Below are 15,985 nucleotides of genomic sequence, written 5' to 3'. Positions count from 1 at the left end.
GCCAGTGGACCTGATCATAGGCAGATGTTCAGAGAACTTCCACCTTGGATGTGTAGGAGTGGATGGATGCAGATCTGATAACCAGGCAGAATGCTGACTTTACTCCTGCTCTCCGTTAATTGACACAAGAGTGGTACACAAGAGAAATCTGATGAGAAAAGATGAAAAAAAAACCCTTTTGTTATTGAGTGCTTTTAAATTTTGACCACTTATTTTGGTTTATGTTCTTTCCCTTATTTTTAGCTGCTTCTGTGCCAATGCCTTCCTATCCCAGTTCAGGCTCCGGTAGTTCCTCCAGCAGCTCTTCCACCTCCCACCTGGCGTCGCCTCCTGTGAGTACAGCTCAGAGGGTCGGGACTTCTGTGGGGCTTGTGTGAACAGTCTCCCTACTTGCTCCTTTGAAAGAAGAATTCGGTTTTTGCCATCATCTGGTGCAAATTACCAAATGTATTATTTCAGGCTGGGTTTGGCTCAGTGTCCTCTGCATTCTGTCTACTGTCTGATTAGGGTTTGAATCCTGAAGGTTGTCCTCCTGTTCACAAGGAATTGGTAGTTTGTTGTTGCCTATTATGTGGAAAGCGTTCGCAAAGAAACTGGCATTAGTGACGTTAGTGCCTTGTTAGGGACAGAAATGAACTGAAAAGAGTCACTAATTCAGCGTTTCGCCCCCCTTATTTGGCTGCAGGTTCTCTGTCCTTGAGCAAAATCTCTCTTTGGTGCCAGGTGACCCTCCTCATTTCTCACCACCATCCTCAGGCACCAAGGAGCTCCTTCAGCAGAGCCACATGCCCAGGCCTGTGGTCTTGTGAGAGTTCTTGTCATACATATATATATATATATATATTTAATTTCTCCCCTGGTTACCTGAAATGAGGAAAACCTTCCTGAAGGACAGAATATTGAGTGACCAGCTCACTGCTGGTCGTTGTTTTCAGAGACCCTTGGTGACAGCTGCCTGCTGGGTTCTTGGCACTCAGAAATGCTGCTGGTGTGGCATGGAGGAGAGCTGAAGGAGGGAATTTTCTTCTCCCTCTCTTGGGGTTGCTGCTTTTTGTTGTGTTGGTTTCTTTGGGCTAAAGCTTCTCCGTCTGCTTCAGGGATGCCAGGATTGAGCCTTTCTTACAGTTTCAATGTGGCAGCACATTCAGGTGAAGCTGCCGTGAGTGCTCAGATGTGGATGGGGCAGGAGGAGATCTCTGCCCTCCTCCAAACTTCACACAGTCATATTTCGAGGGTCATATCCCTATGCTGGCCTCTGCCCTGCTGGCAACCCCAGGCAGGAGGGCTGATGGAGGGCCTCAAGACTAGATGGTGTTAAAAGAAGACTGTCCTCTGAGGCGTCTTGGTTGGGAAGCCCGAGGATGCCACAGCCTTGCTGCCCCGTGCGAGGTGTCCGTGTTGGAGGTGTCCCGCTCGGGCCTGCTCCGCGTTTTCAGGTGTTGCTGGCGGAGCGGGGCTGGCTCTGCCTGTGGGAGGGCCTTGGGGAGCTCATCCCATGGCTCTGCCGTGTGGAGACGGGAGGCGCTCCCGCCTGGAAGGTCTCCTCCCTGGCGGGATCTGCACGCGCGGTGAGGGAGGCTCCCCGCAGCGGCGGCTTTGCAGAGGCAACCGGGCCTTCCCAGGGCCGCGAGTGAAAGCTGATTTAAGTCTTTTCAAAAATGCATTAGGGTAAAGGGGTAAAGACAGTCTGTGATCTGCTCAGAAGGCAATTCAGCCGTCTTAAGGCTTTCTTAAACCGCCCAGCCTCCTCCATCTGTCCGTAAGATGTAAGGATTGTGGGGTTACCCATCATTTGGCTGAAGGACGAGAAGAAATGGGCTGTCTAAGGCCTGTCCTTCACTGTGATGGTGAAGAGGCATTTGTCTGTTGACCACTGTTTGCTTTAGGCCTGTCTTTAACTCATCAGCAGTGCTACTGTAAAATAGGGTTGTCCTGACAGCACGTTTATGTGCATGTTCCTGAGTGCTGCTTACTGCTCAAGTGTCACCAGAGAGCAGGCACGCATTGTTTACAAAAACAAAACAAATGAGCAACCAAAAACCCTTAAAGCTCTTCTGTTTTTTCTAAATTGCGTTGGTAGAAAATGCATGATTGATCCAGAGAGCCTCAGCAGAGGGATGCATTACCTCAAGTAAATTCCTCTTATCCAGGCTGTTTGACACACGAGTACTATGTTCTGTGTAACAAAAGATGCACTGTTCTGAGGTGGACTTAAAAGACTGTTCCTTTTCAGTATACAGCTGCTTCTGGCAAATTGGCAGCCCTAGTTTATCAGTGAAATGTTCTGTAGCCTTTCACAGCCCAATTTAGAGGAACCAGCAGAATGATGAAGTAGGTGTGCTGAAGCTAGTGTTTGTTTTCCTCTGGAATTAGCAGTCCCTTGGAGAGATGCAGCAGCAGCTGCAAGAGAAGACTCTGACGTCTCCAACCCAAGATTCTCCTGGCTTTCTGCACGGGTCTAAGGAGTCTGTTGGAAGCAGCAGTAAAAATTCATCCTGTGACACTGATGACTTCGTTATGGTCCCAGCACAGTTTTCAAGTAAGTTGGTCTCTGAAAATGTGATTGCTGATGGACCAGAAGTTCTGCCAGAGGGAGTTGTGGGTGCTAAGGATAGAAAGACAAAACACTGATAAACCTGTACGTTTTGACTGAATAACAGGAACATTTTAGTTCCCAGGCTAGGAGAGACATCTGTTTCACTGATTAATTTCATAGGACATTTCGTAATTAATTATCTTTGAAGATAGGATTTGAGAATAAAGACTTTGGGGGCTTGAGTAAGAGCATAATGCAGACAGGTTTTCGGTTAGCAGACTGCATTTTATACTTGAAAAGTACCTAAGAAACAGGAAAAAAAATCTGTTTGATATTTTTTCAAACATTTGAATTTCAGTTTAGCATCTCTGTGTATGTATATGTTCATAGGAGTTGTATGACAATAGGTATGTGCATGGAGGCCAGGGTCCCAGTTCAGCCATGCACCAGTTATGTCTGTAATTCTCACTTGACCAGCAGAAGGACATTCTTCAACCTTCACCATGCATAGAGTGCTTTGCTGATTTGGGACTTGGTGGTAACTGCTGCAATGCTTCTTTCTGTAGCTGCATCACTCATGTTAGCATAGAAATTTTGAGAGGGCAACTTTGAGTGCATGTTGGACAGGTCTCTGCTGTGTAGCTTTTATAAGGAAAAACATGTCTGGTGCTACTCAGCTTTCCAGTGTTCAAATGTTTTGGCTGAGGTGTGAGCTCCCCTGTGTTATATATCCAGCTGCCAGCTTGTGTTACTGCCCTGGATTTTTGCCACTTGGGGCACAGATGTGTCCAAGCCCAACATTCAACATAATACTCCTGTGCTTGTACAAAATAGCTAATTGTTTGTACCAAGTTAGCAAGTAGCCGTTGCCCCAAACAATTCTGTCAATGATTGGTCATCTTCCAAAAAGAGACTCCCTTTCAGCCTAAATTTTCCAGAATTTCAGGGTGTAACAATCAGGAGCAGCATTAGACATAGATCAGTTTCAGCCTGCATGAATTTGGCAAAATGCTGACTTCAGAAATAACTTGGCTGATCTTCAGAGAGGAGAAAATTCCACTCAAAATCTCAAGTACTCTGAATACATCCCAGATTAATATCTCTGCATTTCTGTGTTCCATAGGTGATATAACTGCTGAGGCTGCCGGCGGAAAACCAATCCAAGACAGTCTGATGTACAGCGGGTAAGAGCACTTAGGCAACTGAAATAACGTGGCCTTTGGAGCACTCTGCACTGGATACTTTGGGGTTCTGGTGGATTGCAGGAAGATGCTGCTGAATTAACTTTCATTTTGGAGCTGATTGTCACATAGCTGGTTCTGACCAATTTCCAGTTTTCACTATTAGGTCTGAATCAGAAATATGGATATAGGACTCTGATGATATTGGGGAACAAGCTGGAAAAAGATTTCCTGCCCCAGTAGTGTTTGTAACACAGAGGTATCTTTCAAATCCTCTGCCTTTGTAGATAGGGAATTTTAGGAGAGGGAGAAACCAGGAAGGCCTGGATGTGCACTGAGGTCCAGTCTTGTTCTCATCACTGTGTGAGCATTGGCACAGCAGGACGTTTAAGTTGGAGTGCAGCCCGAGGTGCTGGCATCCCATTTTTATTTGATCTGCCAGGTGAAGATCCAAATCCCTGTTTCCTCTCTGTATCCAAAGCCTAGGAACTTGCTGTAGTGATAGACTCCATGATGCAGAGAGTGTACAATAGCCCTTCTGCTGCATTCCCCTAGCTTTGCAAATAGGGAAAGAGAAGAGTGAAAGTGATAGTTTTTTGAGTTACTAGTGAAAAGAAACCTTCATCTTCGGGTGCTGTTTTTCTCCTGCTGTTCATTTCTCTTGTCTTCATTTATTCCCTAACAAATTTATAATTGGAAAAGCAGTTGTAGAGACGAACATCACAGTGAATCTTTGCTGGCTTCCTTGGGTTAGGAAGAGTTGCACTAATGTGAATATATGTTTTGTAAGAACTAGAACGTGTGTTCTGGTGTGAACATACACAACTTTAAGAGTGGATATTTGTTTGCACTTTGCTTCATCTTCCACCAGAACTAAATTCTATTACATTTGGCTGTTATGCCAGGTTGAAATGACATAGAAGAAATGGAGTGTAAAGGGCTAGTCAGTTATTTAAATCTCTGCCATACCATGGGTGTTTGGCATCTGAACACCAGATTGTGGGACAGCATGGCAGCCCCATGGGCTCTTACAACGAGGCTTGGCAGAAGGTGCTGGGCAGGCTCAGTGCCAGTGCTGTGCTCTGTAAGGGGTAGCAGGGCTGTTTCCCAGGCTCTAGCAGCTTTGTTTTTTTTTCTCGTTTTCCAGGAGTTCTCTGGTGGCTTCAGCAGGCTTGGAAAGCCAGGCACGGACACCATCTCCTTCGCCCCCTTACAGCGGTTCTCCTAGCCCGTCCAGGTAAGAAAGACTGTTCAGTGATGGCCATCCAGCATTGATTAATTAAACCCATTGACCTCCAGGAGAGAATTTTGGAGATCTTGGGAGTGTTGGGCTAGGTTCATATCTTTTCGTGTATTAAAGGGTTACAAGAAACACCATTGAGAAGCTCCCAGCTTTGAGGACTGATGATTCTGAACTGCAGAGCTTGTCTCTCCTTCTGGTCCTCAGGAGGGCTCTGGAGAGAATATAGTAGAGCAGGAATTAATGCCCCTTCCCTGAGGAAACAGAGAATGTTCTCAAGTGGACAGTAAATGTACACCCCACTGGTGAATATGTTATCCTAGCCCCCCTTCTGTGTTTAGCCTGCAGAGGAGATGAATATTCCTACTAAGTTCCTTACTTCTCAATTTCTACAGTTCTTTGGAGCACAGAACCAAGGTTGAAACCACTACAGGCTTGAATTGCTGGGCAAGGGACAGGAGGACAAATGTAGAGGAGTGTTGCTCATCTCTCCTGGCTTTTGAAGGCTTAGTTGTTTGCCTTTTGCTTGAAGCACTAAACAGCCCGCTGCAGTGCGTTTAAAGAAAACACTTCTGCTATGTGGGCCAGATTTAGTAATGAAGGATGCAGCAGTTGGAGTAAGGAATGCAAATAGGCTTGGTCACAGGTTTAGCCCCAACTAAATCAGTTGCAGCAAACTCAGCTTGGCCTTTAGAAATGAGCTGCGTGTCAGCTGCTCAGCTCTGCTGGTGGTTCCAGGAACATTTTTGGTCAGCATGCACACGGTAGTGGCTGTAGAAGGTGATTCCATTGCCTCCAAAGCCGTGGGGTGTGTGGTTAGCTTGTGGAGAGCTGGCAGGGGCTGCCTTCCACGTGCTTGCCAACTGGGGAAGCAGAACAGCTTTCATATGCTGTTCTGGCAATATGGCACCTGTGGGGGGAAGAGAGTTGGAGGGGAATTTACACCGCAGGCAGGAGGGATGACCCTAAAATTCTCTCTTGGGGGAGAAAAAAAGTACAGAACAGTCGAAGTGACGTGTTGGAAACACTCTTCACGTAACAGAGTCCACACAATGACAAAAAGTGGCCTCTAGCAGATATATAGGAGAAGAATACAGCTCCAAGCTTTGCTGATGCGATCAAGTAATTGGCCAGCACATACCACAGAGTGGAGTTTAATTGCATGAGGCTTCTAATGCCGTTGCGTGTTGTATTTTTTAACAGTTTATTCTTTAATCGATCAGTTTGCATTCTTGGGATCAGTCTTGATTAAAAGATAGGGCCTTGTTTCTGGACAGCAGTGAGTGAAAATGCATGCAAGATTACTACAAATGCCACCCACTTTTCACTGTTCCCCCACCCTCTTCACCAAATGGGCCCAATCGTACTCTGCTGGATTAGAAGGTAGAAAGTCACTGCCAGTGGCTATGATCTAAAGGTACTTCTGCTCTCCCTGTCTTTCCTACTTGTTTCCAGCAGCTTCTGTGGAGCAGGCACCAAAATCTGCAGAGCTGGTTTCCATTTTTCTGTTTGCTTCAAAGAAACCCTGAAAAGTTGCTTTCTGTTCTCTGTCTAGGACAAGGAACAAAAAAACATAGGTAGTGAAAGACTGGAGCAGCCGTTCTGAATTCCAAGCCTGGAATATGATCTTTGGTCAGTCCCCTGAGTAGTGATTTGAATGGCGCTACCAGAAATACCCTTATTGCTAACAGGGGTGTCAGTGCCCTCCACTGTAGGTGCCATGAGGCCTCCTGGTTCAGATCTTGGCTTTGCCAGTACAAAGGACCTGTATTTTTCTCTCCTCCTTTCCTTCTTCACGAGCAAGCAGGAACTCCAGGCTAGCAAGCAATACTGGATTCAGCCCAACTGGGACAAAAATCAAGGGCTATTTTTGGGTGGACAGCAGTGGATTTTCCTCAGGATGATTAAGATGGTCAACACTAGACAGAATTAATACATGCTAACAGTGGAGCTTATTTTAAAAACACATGCTAAAGATGCTTATTAAGTTCAATGAAAGATACATCCAAGGAAGTATCCCAAAGCAATGGATATAATCCCATTTTCAAAGAGCTTTTAATTACTGGCAAGTAATTAAACTCCTTGTCCCAGCTTTATCTCTTGGTGTATGCAAGTTTATGGTCTGTTTAAGACTTGAGGCCAATTAGCAGGTTTAATTTCTGTCGGTTAGCTTGGATATTTTTATTTGCAACTTGTAAAGAGCTGGCTTCTTTGAAGACTTGATATAATTCCTGGGTAGAGGGATCCTTTCACTAAAGAGGTCACTTCCACAAAACGATTTTGGCCAGACTGAAGAGTGGCTGCAAGTCTGGACATTTCCAAATTGAAGTTTGACATTGAGCCTCACCTTTCTTGGTCAAAGTTCTGTTCAGCTTGTCCCTCTGACTCTGTGTTTTATGCTTTTGGAAGGCAGAGACCCCAGAAATTTGACTTTCCACAGAGCCTTAAGTTCCCTTATTTTCTTTTATGTCAGTGAAGCATCAAGGCCTTCTTACTGCCTGTTAGAGGCAGACTAAAGTCATCGAGTTGTTTTTGTGGGAATTGTGGTGTTCTAATGAGGTGCTCAAGGTGCCAGGTAAGCAGACAACTATTCTCTCCTCCCCTCTCCACATACATGCACTGTCGCCAAGTTAAGTATCTTCCTTAATCTTTACCTAAAGTTAAAGGCTTCCGTACCAAGTGTTACACCTGGGGAAGTAACCCTTCCTGCTTGTAAGGGACAGTACCAGCTGTGCCTCCTAGACTGACAACAAGGAAGACTACAGAAGCCTTCATTACCAATAAGATCCTCCTGTAGTTGTGCAACAATCCTGCAATTGGTGTTGGCAGTTGTAAATAGCATTACCATGGCAATTAATCCTAGAATTCTGGCACCTTTGGGAAAAAGACTTAAGCACAGCTATTTAGTTAAGCGTGTGTTTGCATGGGTTTTGTGTAGCATAGTACCCAGGCTAAGAATAAGAGAGGGAGCTACCATTGGGAGACAGCAGATAGCAGATATGAGCCAAATAATGTGCTCGGGTGGAGCCAGGAAGGAGTCTGCAGTCTGCAGAATGGGCCTGTCCCGTTTAGCATGGGTGATGTTTTGCCGACCTTTGTGGGCATTTCGGTGTATAGCCCCTGGACCTTCTCTCTGATTTTGTTCTCTCCTAAGGTGTCTTCTGCACCCTGTAGTTAACTGCACCACTCTGATGTTCCCCACGAGTGTGTGTTCTCTTCTCAGCACGGCAGTTCTCGTAGGGATCCCCCTGCTCCAGCTATGCACAACTCGCTAGTCTCACTTGGCAGCGAAACCTTTTGCTGGATTGTTTGGAGAGCCACGAGCATTTAGCCTTTGTTGGGCGATGTGCTCTTTGGCTGTGCATCTGAGCTGTTGAAAACGAGGCCAGTCTGAAATATCTGGGCTCCAGTTTTGCAGAAGGGAGTGGTGTGCTCGGAGGTGGGAGCTCACTGCAGCCCGTGGGTGGGAGAGCTGCATGTTCTCACCTCATCAGGGTGATGTGTGGGGCCACTTCCTTCTGGTAGGACTGCGACCCAGCAGCAGCTCGCAAGCCGCGGAGAGGAGCTTTGCAGAGCTCGTCCCTCCCGTTACAAGGGGCTCTCCTTGTCTCTCCACAGCCGGCCGGGGCAGTTTTCCAGCAGCAAGTACGGACACTCTGTGCCCATTCCGGTTCCGACGCAAATCCATAACTACAGGCGGATTGAGCAGAACCTGCAGTCTCCCCATCAGTGCTCCTCGCCGCGGTAAGTGCTGCGGGCCGGGGCGGACGGCGCTGCCGCTGATGTTGCAGCTCGGGACACGCTTTGCAGTCTGTTCTTGTTACTCCTTTAGAAACTTCCCTGGGCAATGGGCTCTCCCCGTTGCCCTGGGGAACTAACACAGTATGTGTTAGGTGGTAACATTGCTATTGGGGTATTTTATTGTCACAATATGATTTATTTATTAGCAATTACTGGAAATTTGATGTGTGATGGCTCTTGTGGATTTCCAGTGCAGGCTGAGCCCTTTGTGAATCTGACAGATTTTTTTAAATGCTAGATTGGGCTTGGATATTCAAGTGGAGAGCAACATTTATTTAGCAGATGCCTTTATGGAAGCAAAATTTGAGAAAAACATCTAAAATTAATGGGGCAGTAACACTTACCTGGCTCCACCTTCACCTGTTCCTGCGGCCAGTCACGCCATGGATGATGTGTCTCACGTTAGTTGCATATTAATGTGGTTATGCAGCCTGATTAAATCATGAGCAATTTGTGCCTGTGAGGCAGAATCCGCGTTTCGGAGGGCCGCGAGGAGGAACCGGATGCAGCCTTGCACCATCGAGCCGCCTTCCTGAGTTCAGTGCTCATGGATTGGGCTTGCATGAAACAGCAGCCTTCTGTCACGTGTAATTCATGGTTCTTGCCATTCTGAGATGAGACTTAACCTGACAGCCTGGGTCATTCAAAGGAGTTTCTTACAGTTTCTCAGGTGTACTCTACTTAGGTAGGGCAAAACGCAGGTCCTTTTAGCCTTGGTCCTTTTGTCCCTGCGTATGCAGGGGGGTTGGACTAGATGATCTCTAGAGGTCCCTTCCAACCCTAAGCATTCTATGATTCTATGATTGGGCCTAAGACACACATTACCCATGTAATGTACGAAGGGGCAGTCTGGGAGGCACATAGAGGATGTGCCCAGGGTCCCCGACACGGCGCAGACTCCGGCGTTCAGGTCACAGCCTGGAGCCACCAGCCTGGGATTGACTGTCATGTTTTGCTCCTTTTAGTCAGCACAGTGTAATGGTGAGATTAGCATCGTCCCTGCAGAGGAACTCGAGGAATGGACGCAATCAGATGATTCATGCTCTGCTTTTAGCAGCTTCTCAAAATCACTGGCATCATGTTTTTTTCTGTCCAAGGAAGCCATATTTATCTCTCATGATCACTTCCTCTAATCACCAAATTCAGCAGACACCCTTCAAGAATGGAAGGGGAAAGCTTCATCAGGTAGTTAATATGTGATTCCAGTTTTCCATCATGAGTACAACTTAGGCCATTACAGCCAAATGCCTAGTCGTGCCTGGCAGGTGATTTGACTAAAAACTTTGAAATGTGCTGTTTTTGAAAAATTGATACCGTCATCTGACTGGCGGGTGCAAGCCTGTGTAATGTAGCTTGTTTGTGGCAAGATAAGTTGCTTGTGGAGGTGGTAATTATGTGCACTTACTTTTGGCCACATCACCTGTCCTGCTCGTCTGCTTGCTTATGCCGTGTCTTGCAGGTGGTGGTTGACATTCCTCATCGCTCAGCAGCTGCAATCAGCTGCATGTTTTTCTGAAAGTTCATGATAGGTAGGGTCAGCCCTTTGGCTGGCTCGTATTATGGAGAGTTAAAAAGGTGGCGGGGAGAAATACCAGGTGTCTCAATAGCAGAAAGAGCCTTTTTGTCCTCCTGGGTTCCTGTTCCCTTTTGTGTGCACATATGTGTATAATCATTCGTGTTGCTTCAGGGCCAGGCACTTGATGGTGCTAAAATGCAGAGCAACCTGGCATGCACAGGAGTGTTTTAAGGTTGAAGCTTTAAAGAATTCCCTTTTTTTTTCCTAATGTATGAATGGAGTGTGGATTCATCTGACTGAGGCACCTTAGTAAGACATTGAAGGAAAGGAGGAGAATTAAATTCTTAAACCCCAAAATAGCCTTTTTTTTTCCCCTGGAACATGGTGTAAAGTAAAGCTTACTGAATGGAGTTGTTGAGTGGATATAGGGATACTTCATCGAGATGACTTTGCCATTCCTGAGTAACGTAGTTAGCCCTGCTTGTGCTGTTAAACCCCACATGCCTGTGTTTCTGCTGCTCAGACGTGCATGGACAGCGTAATCCTGCGGTGGAGGGAGAGGAGGGGTGTTTGGGTGATAGAATCTTTCAGTGATGTGAGCTCAGTTTTGTTCTTTTATTTTTTCAAATGGTTCAATGATTCTTGTCCAAAAAAACACCCAATGGCTGAGACCAATATCCTTTTAAATGAGGAAAATCAAGAGTAAAATTAAGGAGCTGATGAAAGGAGTGTTTTCTTATGTAGTTGACTATGATGGGAATCTTAGTGAAGGAGCCTGCAAAGGTAAAACTGCATTTCAGAAAGCAGCGTTTGGTTTGAGTGCATGTTCTTACTATGCAATGAAAACATTCAAATATTAAGAAACACTCAATATGCAAAATCACCAGCTTTCTCCAGAGAGATGGTGTGGCTGCACTGACTTTACTCCAGTTTCTCTCTTCTGTCTCTCTGTAGCAACTGGGAAACACTTGAGGTTCCTGCATGGGTGGCCTGTACAAATTAAAGTAATCTTAAGCCTTCCAGGCGAGGTTTTACAGGCAGTTAAAGGCACTGGATGCCCAGACAGTTCCGAATACCCCAACCTAGGGAGTTATTCCTCTGGGTAGGACAGAGATGGTTTAGATCTGCCAACCAGGCACTACTGTGTTTGTCTCCTCTGCTGATTTGAATCAAAGCTCTGCTGAGGATCAGTTGGTTTGGCCAGCCTAGCTCTGCATGACACAGCATGCACTCGCAGAGCTTTCTAATTAACAGGCTGCTCTAACGAGGGAGCGTGCGGCACAGCAGGCAGGGAACACTCGAGTGAAGCCCTGTGAGTGCATTATGGAGGCAGTAGCCAGGATAGGGAAGGTAGGGAGCTGTTACTTGTTCATAGTTGTTCTACATATCTGAAAGAGTCCAAATACGATTCTTAAAAAAGGTAGGCTTTTCTGCTTGCATTTAAGCTAATCTCATTCTTTTCCTCCTTTGTTTTATGAAATTTTGTTTGGATTAAACATTTGGAACTAGGGCTACATAAATGCCTATTAAGATGATAATCCTTGTGCAATGGGATTTTGATTCAGGATGAACAGTCAGGAGGGATCATTTCTGTGGAAGTACCTAGGCTTGAGCGTCTGGTGATACTGTTTTTCTTGCTCTCCTTAACTGGCAACTGAAGTAACGTGTGCGTTGCTGCTGTTTCCACCAAGGTCTGGGGCGGTTCGGAGATCTAGCAGTACAAGCCCTCTTGGTTTTCCTAAAACTGGTGCTTCGCCTCCTTATGCTGGAGAGCATGGATCTGTGCCCAGCTCTAGGAAGCTCTCGTTTGGTGGTGCCAAGCCGTTCATGCCATCCCCGCAAGGTAAGCACCACAGGGAATATTGCTGCCCTGATAAAATCAAGGGTGTCCCTTCCTCAGAGAGAGAAGAGGTGGTGACCAGCTGTCGCTGCCACGTAATGGGGAATTGAAGTTGTTGGGTTCTCTCGTGGCCTTTCGATTTGACAAATGTTTTGGCTTGTAGTAAAATGGAGATGAAGATATTTGTCTTCCTCACAAGATGCAAGCTTTGTTTTAGTTTTTGCATGAAATATTTTGTAATCTTCTTAAGAGGGCTTCTGCAAGTGCAAAATATTTTTTTTTAGCATCTCAGACTGGAGTGATAAAAATGGAACTCAGTTGCTGTTGGAGCAGAATTCTCCCTGGCTTTGAGAGGGTCTGAACTGCACTGTTCAGAGTGAGTTCAGAGTAGTTGTTCAGAGTAGCTATCTGAGTAGCTGGTAGCCTGATCCAGATGCTAACAAGCAATTCAAGTGGAAGGGGATAAGAAAAACCCCAGTGTGCAATTGATGCCATTTGCTAATTTCCAGAAAGGAATGGACTCTGATGTAGCTAGATATTCTATATTCCCAATCCTATATTTATAAGTCTCTTTTAGTGGGCAAATGCAGAACTAGTCATATTTTACTTTGCAATTAACATCAGCAAAACCAGACTAAAGCTGGCTAAGTTAATGCCAGGTAGGGCTTACTTTTTCCTTTTTTATGACAGTTGTTGATCTTTTCACTATACAGTTAGGGCTGAGGAGGTGAGAGATGACTAGTGTCTTCCTATAGAGTGGGTTGTGCATAGTGTTGTTATTGTCTGTGGAAAATTAACGCTGAAGTAACTTACTGGTTGTGTTTCTCTCAAAGTGGGAACGATCCCCGAGCAGCCTAACCAGACTGTTATCCCTTCCTCTCTTGGAGCAGAAATGAGAAACCGGATTCCTGTGGCTGGTACGTTGCTTACTTTCCTTCATTATTCCTTTGGGTAAAGTCAGTCCATGGTCTCAGAGTATTGAAGGTTGAGTGCAATTCTTGGAAGCTTCTCCTGGTTGTTGGCCAACCAGGATTTCTGCATGTTGGCAGGAGCAGAGATTACTCTGCGCAGGTCCGCAGTCTCTTCCTGTGCTTGACAGATCTGTGCCACAGAAGCTCTGATTTGGGGCTCTGAAGGCAATGGATTGAGTAGAGCCCTCCTGACTTCTCCTTCTGCCACGAGCCCTGCTTGATGTGCAGTTTCCTTGCTGCTGATGTAAGGGCTGCAATGAAATTAAAAAATCCAGCCATGCTTTTTGTCTCTGCTGTTCATGTCTGCTCCTCCTGTGGGTCAAACCCTGGTCAGATCTAGTTTTGTGGCACTGATAGGAGTGCCATCCATATGCATCCATTGAAAATTTTGAGCTGAAGAACCCTGATAGAAACATACCGCTTTGGATGTTCTAGTGAATCCAGTGATCCTAGTGAATCCTGGCTTTTCGTGTCAGTAGCAGGGAATGATGTGGTTTGTCACTGTGTTTATGCCCTCCAGGTGCCGCAGCACCCGAACACTCTCCTCGAGGGATGGGTTCCCGGCTCCACAGCGCTCCCAACCTGTCAGATTTACATTCGTGCAGGCAGAAGATAACCAAGCAGCACTCGGACCCTCTCGTCGCTCACTTTGGCCACAGCGCGGCCGGCCAGCCGCTGGCCATGCACGGCCTGCAGCACTGCCGGCAGCTCCGCTCCTCGCCAAAGCTCTCTGAGTTCATGCAGAGAAGCCCTCTGCCAACTATCTTGGGCTCCCCTACTAAGGTATTTCTAGGAGTCTACTTCTGGGTCTCTCAGCTTGGTCTGGTGGATTATTTGGGGTTGAAATACTGTGTGATCACGTAACTCTGGCCTGGATTTATCACGTGCTCTTCCGCCTTCCTCAAGGGCTGTTTAGTGATCCATGTGGAATGTGGTGGTGCCCCAGTTCTTTGTGGACACATCTCGCTTGGCAGGGCTTTTGGCCATCTGAGTGGAGTCCAGGGGTTTAAAGAGTCCAGAAAAGGAGCTACCCAGATTAGGCCACAAGTGCATTAGTGAGCTGTCATGTCCAGGGTGATTTGCACGCACTGACTTGGCTGGTGACGCAAGCGTGTGCCCACTAGGAATCCCCAGTGGAGATGGCAGACGGTTAAGCAGGTGGCAGCCCCGGTGTCTCGTGTGGAGCTGGCACTGTGACAGCCTTTTCTCTCTGTTTGTGTTAGGCTGCTGTGGTTTTTCAGCAGGATTTTTTCACCTTTCGTTTTAGTTTTTCTGTAACCATGTGGGCTGTAATTTCTGCCTGTTTATTTCAGATATATTTCAGTTTAATTTTAGTAAAAAAAATGGGGAAAAATAATCTTGATCCTTTGATTTTAAAGACAGATCTATATATATTTTTTTTCCCTCTCCCTAGGCTGTGTCCCCTTTCGAATTTCCCAAAACACCAAGTTCCCAGAATCTCCTCACACTCTTGGCTCATCAGGGGGTCATGATGACTCCAACACGGAACAAGACCTTGCCAGATCTGAAGGAGATGGGTCATTTCCACTGCCAGCAGACAGGCTTGGGACTGAGGCCTGTGGAAGAGATCAAGGGCAGGTAAGCTGTACTGGCTACTATGAAGTATAAAACACTGTGGTGCTTTACTCCCTAGCACAGGAGGGATGGGATAAATTTCACACGCTGGCACTTCTTAAGGTATAGTGTAGCATCTGCAAATGTTCTGCAGTAATGTGCTAGCACCCTTGGGTTGCAAGCAGATGTTATGCAGATTTTAGAGTCTTCCTCTATACCATCAGGCCCTGGCCTAGATTTCCAAATGCAAAAGATTTGCCTGCAGCTTCACGCTGTGTTTACTGCCCAAGGTTTCATCAAGCAGGGATCAAGGATTTGGGAATTAGACCAGACTCCCTGCAACTATGCAAATATGCACCTTGCTCTTTCTGGAGCCTAGCTCTGGGAGATGTTCCTCATCTACCATTCAGTGGGCCCGGGTCTTCAGACCAGATTGCTGCTTGAAACCCAGGGAGCAAGTGTCATGACCACTGTAGGATGCAGATCTGCTCAAGTCTTCACATTAGATTTCCTTACCTGCCTACCTGTAGTTTGCAGTTTCTCCAGTGATCATGGATTTGGGTATTCAGAGTGCTCCAGGGCTTGGCTCTTGGGGCAGGTAGGCTCCAGTTCCTTAAGGGAAGAAATTAACTTCAGTATCTTCCCTTAAAGACAATTTCTGTGTTATGGTAATGCTGCATTGAGTAATTGCATGGCTGCAATTAGTTACAGTAGTCCTAAGCTTTCTGCGAGTATCAGGAGAAGCTTTGGGTGCTTTGTTACAAGGAGAAAGGGCCTGTGGTTATGTCTGCTCTGCACCATTTGCTGGACAGTGGTACAGATTGGAGCAGAAGTCAGCAGAAACCTTGCACGTGCCCCAAACTTGCTGATGACTTCCTGAATCATGTTTTGTCCTCTTTTTAGGTCGCTGAGCACGGGCAGGCTCACTGACCTGCTCCTCAAAGCTGCCTTTGGGGCACAGATCTCGGAAGCTGGGAGCAGTGACAGCCTGAACAACGAGAAGCCGATGGAAATTGCAGGTAGCGGGAGAGACCAGGCGGATCCGGCAGGATGTCCTGGCTGGGGCTTGGGGGCAAGGGTTTCCCTGCGTCTGTCCTGTGAATGGGAGGCTTCTTATCTGATGGTTTTGGTGTAGGAAGTGTCTGCTGTGTGTGAGGAGTGTAATGATGTTTGCTTCCTCTGTGGAAGGCTCTGAGGTCTGTGGGTTACGCGTGCTGTGTAATTGCTGGCCAGCGGTGTGATTTTTGTAGGCAGGGCTTCCTCTCTTGGCCCTTTCTGGCTGTGATATCACATGGGAGTGGGGACTTGGTGCCAGGCAGCCCTGG

The 15,985-nt window shown here is 46.5% G+C and overlaps 1 protein-coding gene across 2 annotated transcripts in view; it reads left to right on the top strand.

Annotated features, from left to right (window-relative positions):
- ULK1 (unc-51 like autophagy activating kinase 1) overlaps positions 1–15,985 on the top strand; it is a 72,350-nt gene that overhangs the window by 46,048 nt on the left and 10,317 nt on the right. For both annotated transcript variants that reach the window (XM_088532482.1, XM_088532484.1), the window contains 10 exons: positions 244–332; positions 2,374–2,539; positions 3,660–3,720; positions 4,865–4,954; positions 8,576–8,701; positions 11,966–12,117; positions 12,948–13,031; positions 13,606–13,868; positions 14,500–14,684; positions 15,564–15,679. In XM_088532482.1, the coding sequence (XP_088388608.1) occupies positions 244–332; positions 2,374–2,539; positions 3,660–3,720; positions 4,865–4,954; positions 8,576–8,701; positions 11,966–12,117; positions 12,948–13,031; positions 13,606–13,868; positions 14,500–14,684; positions 15,564–15,679 (1,332 nt within the window). The remainder of the gene's footprint in view (positions 1–243; positions 333–2,373; positions 2,540–3,659; positions 3,721–4,864; positions 4,955–8,575; positions 8,702–11,965; positions 12,118–12,947; positions 13,032–13,605; positions 13,869–14,499; positions 14,685–15,563; positions 15,680–15,985) is intronic.

Source organism: Tinamus guttatus, unplaced genomic scaffold (genome assembly GCF_059628265.1).
Source record: "Tinamus guttatus ecotype Peru unplaced genomic scaffold, ASM5962826v1 Tinamus_guttatus_pri_ptg000459l, whole genome shotgun sequence".
NCBI classification, from domain to species: domain Eukaryota; kingdom Metazoa; phylum Chordata; class Aves; order Tinamiformes; family Tinamidae; genus Tinamus; species Tinamus guttatus.
Note: the sequence above shows the minus strand (reverse complement) of the source record. Positions and strands in the feature narration are given on the sequence as shown.